Genomic DNA, 10,613 nt, shown 5'->3' with positions numbered 1-10,613 from the left:
AGTTAATGATTCAAATATAGAAAAAACTTATTGGAATGTGTGCGTTGCATTTAATATTTAACTTTTTAATCATTTAAATGCACAAAATTTTAGAAAAAGTTTCTTTTTTTAAGTTTCTTAACATATGTCCTAAGACATAAGTTAACAATACCCTTAAAATTTTAAGCTTTTAAGAACCACCAATAAGAAAACAACTCGATGAGTTCATTCCTTTTGCCGTCGTTCATTTGCGAAGCTGGACATTGCAACTCTTAAGAACTCCACCCAAAAAAGACGATAGTAAAGAAATGGAGGAAGAAAACGAAGCGTTACTTGGAGAACGAGAAAGCGAAAGGAAACAATCAGAATCGGCGAAGAAGGTGGAGATCCATCTATTCAGGCTAGGCGAAGGACCCATTGCAGTGTTCGAATCAGAGCTTGGTGGATGTGAACATAATCGGTTAGAGGTTCGTCAGATCCTCCACAAACACTCCCTCAAATCCATTTTCGCTTTCAACCCTCGTTCTGGCCGCGCCGTCCCCATTCGATTCAACCCTAAAACCGGATATTCCGTCTTGTCTTACCGGAACGGCGCCGTTCTATACATCGACGGTGAACCCAAGGTAGTGCCGTTTCTTCAATTTCAATTCTTTACTTAACCTAGTTACATTTTTGCCTAATTATGATTAATTTGCCTAATTGTGATTACTTAAGAAAAATGACGTGAAATAAAATGTGGGAGTGGTGTGTGAATTGTAATGTAATGAGGTTAATTTGTAGCTTATATCATAATCATTCATCGTATAAGCTCATATGAATAAGCTATTTCTATTGCATAAGAGTGTAAGATAAAATCAAGTTATGGAAATAAGCTCAAAGCCTTTGTAGCATTGACACTTCAAATTGAAGACGTGTCTCACACCAACACACGATAATATCGGTGTTGTGTCATGTACGCAGTGTCCATGCTTGTGTCCTTGCTTCATAGCTCAAAACAACTTGTGGACGTGTCATAAGTTGGTTTGATAAGTTCCCTCAAATTATCTCATAAGTGCTTATGCCAGTAGACTTTTTGTTTATTGTTCTAGTTTGTGGTGGCTGGCATTGTTTGTTATTTGAAGGTAGTTTTGTTTTTGTGTTGTTGTAAGTTATCTTTCAAAATGTAATGTATACTTTATATCTTGTCTTTCTTTGGCTATTTGTAGCATGCCTTGTTCGAGTTTAGTTGGTTAATATATATTTTTCTTTGGATTCTTTAAAAAAAATGTGTTAATTCTAGTAGATATGTTCAAATAAGCCAATCCAAACAAACCCTGACTATGATTTTGATTTGCTTCAGGATTCGTTACTTAAACCGGTGTACAGGATCTTGGTTGGGGTGGCATTGATAGCTATTTTGATAATGTTAGTTTATGGCGATATTGATATTAATACTACAGAATGGGTTCAAAAATTGAATGCTTCCGGTGTGAATTACCCTCCTTTGATAGTCGCTTGTGTAGTTGTTGTTTTCTCCCGCATGAGGCACAGGACCAGACGTTTTCTCAAAAGGCTTGGTCTCTAATTCATTCATGATTCATGAGGCACATGACCAAGGACTTGTTTACCTACAAGTACTGCTGTTTAGTTTTTGTTGTTAACTAAGGTTGGTACGTGCTTTAAAGTTCTAGAAAATTTCTTTGGACCTGTAAGTACTAAGTTGTAGATAATGATTGCTCGCATTAATAGATAGAGATCATAGGTCATATGTTGAGTGATAGAATGTTCTTACATATATGGTGTATCGGTGTCAAATTGAAATTGACACAAACAGTTTTAAATGATATTGTAACAAAAGGTTACATTGTGCTATTCTGAATTTATTTATATAGTGGATTCAAGATTTTGCAAATCAAGCAATCATGCCAATCACAGATTTGGGTTATGGGATTAGGGATTAATTAAGAGTAGAACTAGATGCAATGCAGAATCATGGGCATGTTTATTTTTCAATGAAACAATCAAAATAGTATACGCAACCGGACACCACACAAAAAAAAAGATTTGTATTTCAATTTCTATTTCTAATTTCTAAAATTTGCTATAAAAGCTTAACTAAACACAATACTAGTAGGGCTGACAATGAACCGAACCAACTCGAAAATAGTTCGATACTCGATTCGATAATTGGTTCGTTGAACTTGGTTCATGAACCAAATGAGTCGAACTTGAGTTGAAAATTAAGCTTGTTAAATAAATGAGTTGAACTTGAACTAAGTATGGTTCGACTCTTTTGGTTCATGAATTAGCTCGATATATACACACACTTTTTATATAATATAGAATTTATTACAAGCTTCATCTAATAATTATGCACTTTTTTTTCATAGGAATAATTACTTAGTGCTAATTTGAATAAAAATCAACGATAATTGTAATACTAGAGAGAGGGAAAAATTAAAGTTAATGCCCATACAAAGCTTTTAAATACACATGTGCATAAAAATTGTCCCACATCGGGGAGTTTTGAAAAGAGTAGCGAGGAGGAGTATATACAAATATGAGCGGTGCATTACAAAAACAATGTAAACCAATAGTGGCACTATACTACTATATACTACAATAGTAATATATAAAGTGCTGCTACCTTCTACGGTAGTTTTATTTCAAATTTTGTTATTTTTTAAAGGTCAAAATCATATATTTTTGACAATTTTTTTTTCTTCCCAAAAATAAAAGTTTTGAAATATGCAATTTACGCAAACGAAATGAACCTAACGAGCCGAACTGAGTTGTTCGTGAACTTTAAATGAACTGAACTCAAGTTGAAGAAAAAGGTTCAGGTTCGTTTCGAACTCGAGTCGAGTTTCGAGCCGAAACAATTCTTATCGAGTCGAGCTCAGACATGTTCGACTCGACTCATTTCTAGCCCTAAATACTAGTATTCACTCTTTCTTTCATCTTGATCAAAAAAGAAAGAAATCACCCATTCACACTCTACGAGCATGGAGACGGAAATGTTCAATGTTGCCTACGTCACCAGCTTGGAGGCCAGGGTCAAGGTACGCTTCTTCTTCCTCTCCTTTTCAACCAATTTTCTCTTTCTAACCTTCATAGGTGCTTTGAATATTCGACGTGACAATGGATTTCATTCAAAAAACCCCATATTCAATGGAAAAGTAACCCTAATTTTGTAGTATATATGATAGCATAGCAATGTGGGTATCTGATATGGTGTTAAAGAGATTGTCCCATTTTCAGAGAAAGCATAGAAATTGGTTACATTTTTCCTTGATTCCGTTACGATGTTATACAAGGCTTTTATAGGCAAATTCATAGTTCATACCCACAATAACACAAGTGCACTAATTAATTTACTATTGCCTGTTGTTTATAACTGCAATTTAATGATTTGTTCAAGGCTATGTTGTTATTATGCTTTTTTAAACAATTACAGAAATTAATGATGAATCTTTTTATCTGAACCGTATCCAGTTTAATACTTAGCAAACTGTAGCACTAGCACGTGTCAATGCTCAACACTGACACATGCGATTACATTGAATTGTGCCTGTGCTTCGTAGCTTAGCACTTACAATGTGTTTTTTCTCCCGACTTATGTGATTCATACTGCCAGGAATTAAAAGCTGAGAATGCAAATCTCTTATCTCGACTTGCTCATTGCCACTGCTCTCAGGTTACCTACTCAATTGTTTCATACTTTGACTTTTCTTATGTTTGTGCTATCTTCTTGGCCATGTAGCATAGTGATAGTTTTCAGTCAGGAATCACTAACCAAAGAACAGAAAAAGGAAGGGGTGAAAAAGAGTTTTGTCTACATTTTTCATAAATATTGACTAATAATATTTAACTTTGTGATGCAGAAGAAAGCGACAGAACCCACAAAATCCAACAGGAAATCAGAAGAGAAGATAGAGAGAAAGCCAGGTTTCTTTTTCTCAAAATTTTCTGAATGGAACTAGTAGTAGTGAAACTTGTGTGGAATTAATTGTGAACGTTAAGAGAAAGTACTATTTTTATTTTGATACATGATGCCATCCAACCATCTCTCTCTAAAAATATTATAAAATTATGTGTGTCTGGTTCCACTTCTAGAATGGCGAAAGTTGATTCTGGAGGTGTAGAATTGATTATGACAAAGTTTGGTTGTTTTCGAGTAGAATTGATTTTGCCTCCAGAGTTGATTCTACTTGAAGCTAGGATTTGTAGCTTTTGATTATATAATTGATTTTTACTCACAAATTTATAGTTCAACTCAGTTTTATATGAATTTATCCAAAAACATCACTTTACCTTCAGCTCACTTCTAGTTAGAATTAATTAACTCAAAATCAATTTTTGTCACTCCAAAACCTAACATTCACTAATCCTATCTTTCTGTTCTTTAGTAGAAACATACATTGCTGCTTTTTTTTTTTTTTACGTGCCTTCTGTTATGTGTGCATGGACCTCCCATTTTGTACTTCTATTGAAATTCAAAAGATGAGGGAACAATGGTCAAAATAAGAAGACGAAGGAAAATAATTTATTTTTAAATTGGCATCTACATTGTGATACATGCTATTAAACAAGGTCTATGAGTTATCATAGCAAGGTCTACATTGTATCTTTAAAATTCTATTGTGTTATTTGAAAATCAAAATACACATATTGTATGTGACAAGGGATGTGTTTATCTTTATCTCTCTATTACTTTTTATCTTCTGTACAACTTACACGCATTTCAAAAATACGTACTAAAACCAAATGAAATCGTATTCGACATCAAAATTTTGGTGTCAAAAAAATGAAAATCATTTCTCTAAAACTAATGTACTTTGGAAAAAGGTATATACCAGCACTATTTTATCTTGCTTTGTTTTCTGTCTTAACAAATTGCCTCATAGAGTGAGTTATCCTGAGTTTTAGTTCAAATTTCTCACCACTGACTGTATTTCCTCACCTAGAAAATGACCACCTGGTTGAAACCAATGAAGTTACTTAGAGGGATTTGAAGTTGATGAAGAAGAACGTACCAACAACTCTCTTAAAAGGCATTATGATAGCCATTCTGAAGATGCAACATCGTTTAGGACTAAGAAACGAATGAAAGAGTTTGTCAAAGGTGATACGAGCTTGAGTGAAATTGCTAAAGCATTTCAAAAAATGGTGGATGTGTTCGAAATGGGCAGTGCAGAGTTGATTAAACAGACTAAGAAGAATGCTGATATTGAGGATCTTTGGGCCCAGTTGGAGGATATTGGAGTCAAGTACAGTTCTTTACCTGAAGTATACCTTCACCTTGTTCATCATCCTGATGCATTGAAAGCTTTTAATGGACTTCCAATTGACAAGCGCAGTGAACTGTTACCTTTTATTGTACCAAGATATTTACTCAAACAATGGTAATATTCATTTATCAATTATCATTTTAAGTTGCTCGGATTGTCATTTATATTTTGTTTTACATATCATGTTTGGGAGCCCCTAATATAGACCTCAATTTAAAGGGACCATTGGTGAACCTTTACTAGTTACTTACTATAGCCGGTCACTATCTTTTATGTTTTGTTTTGAGGCTTAATTACTGGATTACAAAAAGGCAAAATCAATCTGCAATTTCATTTCATTTTTATCCTCTTTACATCTTTTCTCTCTTGTTCATCTCAAAGTCGATGCTGGTGAATAAACCTCAACCATCCACCTTAGTGAATTGGTCAATCCTCTATCTCTACCATTGTCAATTTGTTTCCTAATTCAATAGGAACACCGTCCCATTTTGCCCATTCCTGTGTACACCTCACTCTTAGTGAATGGGTCAATCCTCTATCTCTCCATTTATGCAATCAACATGCTTTCATTTGTGTGAGTGTTTCTAATTTGATTTGTCTCCAAGAGAATACCAGTAATCTGCTGAGCTATTTTGTCATCAACAACAACAGACCACAATGGCACACTTTTCCCTTTAACTCCCTTCACCGCTTCAGATTTCAACCACAACTACAAAAAGTACAATCACCGCAGATCTCCCCTCTTTTTCTATTTTTGTTTGGAGGCTCTAAAAAGGCAGACAACATCAAATGACATAACAAGATTTTTTTTTTAATTATATCCTTTTGTTTTCTATCAATCTGAACAGTGAATGTGATACCAAATAAAAAATGAAAAATTAAACACAATTATAAACAATAAAACTAAACTTCGTGGTTTGTACGGATGAAATGTGAAAGAAGGGAGAGGATTGGCGAAGTGAGTGCAGTGGTGAAGCAAAAAATGACGTTGGTGAAGAAACAATTGAAGTAAGGACAGAGAGAGAAGCGTAAGAGAGTTAATTTAATTAAATTCATGTTGAAGATTTAAGTAACAAAAAAGACCGGCTATAATAAGTCACTTTGTGAGGTTCACCCATGATCCCTTGAAATTGAGGTCCATGTTAGGGGCTCCCATCATGTTTAGTTGGTTTTGAATATATTTTTATTACGTGGTTTTGCAGATTTTGTGGATGCATTTTAAGATGCTCTGAAGAAAGGTATTGTCATATGCTATGGATGTGAGATATTCCTACAAACAATGGCTTTTGGACAGCTATAGCAACTTACCTTTACTCTTGTTGATACATTTGTGAACATGTTTCTCCATCTGGTTGTTACATATTTTGTTCTTACCTATATTGCCAGACTTAATGATTTACATTATCTTGACCATATCAAAGCTCAACTGTGCATTTTTGTAACTATTTAACAACGCTCTTCAATTGATGTAGCAAATCTAAAACACCGATTCAACCACGGGCAAAACTAACAAGCACCAACTTCCGTAAAAACAAAAATTATTTAAAAAACACTTATTATTGAGGTAGGTAATTGACGATGAAATTGGCGCAGTAAGGGCACATGCTCTCATAGTACGATTCTGGGAACTTTGTTGTTAGACTGGGAAGGAGAGACGAATGAAGAGAGAGAAAGGAATAGTCTCAAAGTAACTAACTACTACTAGTTGATTTGGGTTAGAATTCGGGAACAATAAGAAACTAGTTGAGTTGGAACGAGTTGAATGTTAAATAAACTAGACTCTGAGCAGAAGTTAAACAAATAAGTCGCTACATTATTAACATATAGTAACAAATAGAAGTGATATGATAAAATTTAAACATATTCACTTGTACAGCAATGATAACGTATAAAACAATAAGGTAGTCTAATCATTGACTGAGTTAAACTTTAATCATCATACATTACGAAATACTTTATGATAAACAACATTTAAGATCGTAGTGGTATTGTTGCCATTTTCATCAGTTATTAGCGGTAATCAAAGGAAGCTGATTGGTTGAAGGATGTTCACGAAAGACCATGTTTAACGCATGAGGTGTAGTGGGTGGTTAGCAGTTTAGAACCAAAATTAACGCTGGCTTAGGAGGAAAATTTTGGAGTATTTAGGGCTAACTGCAAACATGGCAAGTTAAGCTTTTATAATAAAGGAAAGGGCTAACTGAATGAAATTATCATATTTAAGTGCTTTACTTTAAAAAAACTTAAACAACTTAGTATCAGTTTTTTTAATTGCAAGCAAAAACTATTCTTATTAATTATGATCAAATTGAAGTTAGAAATAAAATCAATTTAATATTTCTTATCAATAAACTAATTTCACTTACAAAACTCATCTTTTGGATGTTTGGTGGTAGAAGCTTTGGTGCTATAATGACAGTTTATGAACCCAAAGAGCTGCACACACAAAATTCTTATGCAGTCTTAACAATCATTCATTGTTGTGGTATTGTAGAATGTGCATCTTTCTTAATTTTTTCAAAATTCTAATACTATATTTACTACACCACTGCCATTTACATATGAATATATAATTCTAATACTATATTACTACACCACTGTCATTTACATCTGTATATACAATGTCACAATAGAAAAAAAAATACATTAAGTTGCACTTGAGATTAACTCCACCTTGAGTTCTATAGCAGCAATGTCACTTTCATCTTGTTCTACAATAGAAAAAGAATATTGATGAATTGAAAATAGGAAAAGAGAATAAGCATAAAAAATGACCTATAAAAAATGAATAAAAATGACTTCAAAGAAAGATGCTCTGAAAAAATAAAACCATATTTCCTTTTGTCATAATTATGTTAAACCATAGTTTGATTTAAAGACAATAAACCCATAGGATATCGATCGTGTGAGTATCTATAGAAGAGCCTGCAATGTTAAAAAATTGAAAGGTGTGCTGCACTTACTTAATAGCTGTCATATGATCCTACATTCAATAGTGGCAGCGCATGGCTCCCTAGGAAATCCAACTAACAAAATCTGATTGTGTCATAAACACAATCTAACAAAATCAACTTGTTAGTATTTTTGTTCTGTATTCAATGTAGTATTGATCAAGTATTTTTTTTTAACGATAAAAATTGGCCTGCAGATGGTTAAGTCTATTTTCAATTACGGATTGCTCATTGTTAAGTCTATTTGCAACACAACTTATGATTGTCAATTACTTGCTGCTCATTAGGTATGATTTATATCTCGGTTTTTAAGGCATGCATCAAAATATGTTGTGTTTTCATCACAGTTGATCGCTTATCCATATAAATTTCAGCAGCAGCAGTGACATGAGAGTGATGGATCGTATTCAGATATCATTAATGTTTTAGATAACCAACCCAATTGAAATTTAAAAGAGTTAAAAAAAATAAATTATAACGAAACATAAGCACGAGCATCACAATTGACAATCTTAAGTCTTGCAACAAAATCACTTAGAGTTTTGCAACAATATCATGGTAAAGTGAAGCCAATAAGAACCTACCTTTTAAGCCAAGCAAATGAGATGCAGCCTCTCAATCGTTGCTTGCGATGATGAATTCTGCAGGATTCTTGAGTCTACTGCAAAGCCACCATTGGTTAGTTAGCAGCTAAATTATTAGAGGATTGACAAATTGCCTAACTCCTTCTCAAATTCACATGTCTAAAAGGTAACATGCATATCATATATACCGATTGGTGTGTCAGTGTGATGATCCAAATGAATTTTAATAAAGAAACAAATCATGAACAAAACAACATGAGAATTTGAAGAATCTCTAGTCACATGGAAGAAAGGAATGTGATTACCATCACCAAACCGTGTTTCAGTGTTTCATCATCATCAACATTTTCAAATGTACCCGTGATCTTGAAGTCTTAATTTTACCAACATACATTATCCTCTTATAGGAACTCGAAATTTGAGCACTCACTGCAGCCAAAACACACAAATCACAATATAAGCCAAATTATAGGTGAAAGTTCACAAAAGCATTATATCAAATAGGTGGGGGAGGCAAAAGTAAGTGGGAAAACGGATTCACAAAGCCTACCATATAAGAAATTGATCCATATTCACTGAAACGGTCACCTTCCCCTGTTTTGCATATGTCTCGGTTGTAATTTGTAAATACCTATGTCATTCATTAATCAACACAATCGACATTCAGTTTTAGTTCCATATAAAATTAAGGTATGATTTTGTTTAACTTTGGATAATAACAATTGAAATCATAGTATATGTATTTTTAATTTAAAGAAAGTAAATAAACCATATTTTTTTGACACAGTAAATAAACCATATTAACATGTGCATACCGCCAATTTTTCCGCAAGATTTTCTTGACCTTATGTTTGCATCCATCACATGTTCACCTTAATCATTCTGCATAGATAATAAAAATAAGATTAAGTTTAATTTCATTGTTCAAAAGATAAAAAATAAACTGAAATGGGACAAAAGCAATATACATAACACAAAAGCAAAGATAAAAGAGTACTGCATCTTCGAAAAATTCTTCTTTCCTATTGTTTTATATACCAACAGGAATTAAGTTTGTAACTTGCCATAAATGAAGATCTGGGCAATAGAAAAAAAAGAGTGATTTTAGATATGAGCAGAAGAGAATAAATGAGGAAAATATCAGTGGATAAATAAAATCAAACTCAAAATCAATTTTTTCCTAAACTATCAAAAGGATAATGATTATTCCTTAGAATCCAAAAAACAAAATCAAAAACGAAATTTGAACGATAGATCACAGTTAATCAAAAACGAAATTTGAACGATACATCATAGTAATGTGAATCAATCAAAGGAAAGAGCAGAGGAATTGAGATACTGCGATCATTTTCAAAGTCACATTTTCAACATATCATTGATTCAACTTTCAAAAATATGTCATATAACTTAAACCAGAGCAAAATCGTAAAGAATGCATTTACAAAAAATAAATTGAAATGAATCCTAACACCCCAGGGTTGTTTCTTCAAAATATTCAAAACTTTGACAAAATCAAATAAAAACTTAAACTAAAAAAAGAAATTGGTTTCTTACATAATGTCAAGGTCAAAAGCCTTTTTTCTCTGATTCTACCTGCACCTGCACAACAACCAGGAAGAACAAAAACCAAAAATAAAATACAAAAAACCCTAAAATTAGAAATGGTGAAAGGAAGAAGAAATCAAACCTATGACAATTACCATAAGAGAAAGTAGTGACTGACAGACGCCATCAAAGAGGCATTCAGTTTCGCTTGAAACGAATCATACACAGAAAAATGGAGAAGTTACAGGATGAGAGGCGATTGTGACAAAGAGGAGATGTGGGAA

General features: G+C 33.2%; 1 protein-coding gene and 2 long non-coding RNA genes across 3 annotated transcripts; 2 read left to right on the top strand and 1 right to left on the bottom strand.

The window, feature by feature from the left end:
- Positions 1-200: 200 nt before the first annotated feature.
- Positions 201-1,830, top strand: LOC146958187 (WD repeat protein). Its single transcript, XM_085739745.1, has 2 exons — positions 201-602; positions 1,319-1,830. Exons 1-2 carry the CDS (start codon positions 288-290, stop codon positions 1,541-1,543), a joined length of 540 nt encoding a protein of 179 aa, XP_085595871.1. The 5' UTR covers positions 201-287; the 3' UTR covers positions 1,544-1,830.
- A 715-nt stretch (positions 1,831-2,545) lies between these two features.
- On the top strand, positions 2,546-6,669 carry LOC146958186 (uncharacterized). Its single transcript, XR_015024584.1, has 5 exons — positions 2,546-3,020; positions 3,596-3,655; positions 3,843-3,906; positions 4,926-5,363; positions 6,452-6,669. It is a non-coding gene; the product is annotated as an uncharacterized LOC146958186 (long non-coding RNA).
- Positions 6,670-7,699: 1,030 nt separating this feature from the next.
- LOC146958185 (uncharacterized) lies at positions 7,700-10,613 on the bottom strand. Its single transcript, XR_015024583.1, has 7 exons — positions 10,485-10,613; positions 10,339-10,383; positions 9,600-9,666; positions 9,335-9,415; positions 9,090-9,213; positions 8,785-8,861; positions 7,700-7,960 (listed from the first exon to the last, which is right to left on the bottom strand). It is a non-coding gene; the product is annotated as an uncharacterized LOC146958185 (long non-coding RNA).

The sequence above is a fragment of the Medicago sativa genome, chromosome 1 (assembly GCF_051527215.1).
Source record: "Medicago sativa cultivar Bolivia chromosome 1, Bolivia_mono, whole genome shotgun sequence".
In the NCBI taxonomy this organism is placed as follows: Eukaryota; Viridiplantae; Streptophyta; class Magnoliopsida; order Fabales; family Fabaceae; genus Medicago; species Medicago sativa.
This window is presented reverse-complemented; position numbering and strand designations above follow the sequence as displayed.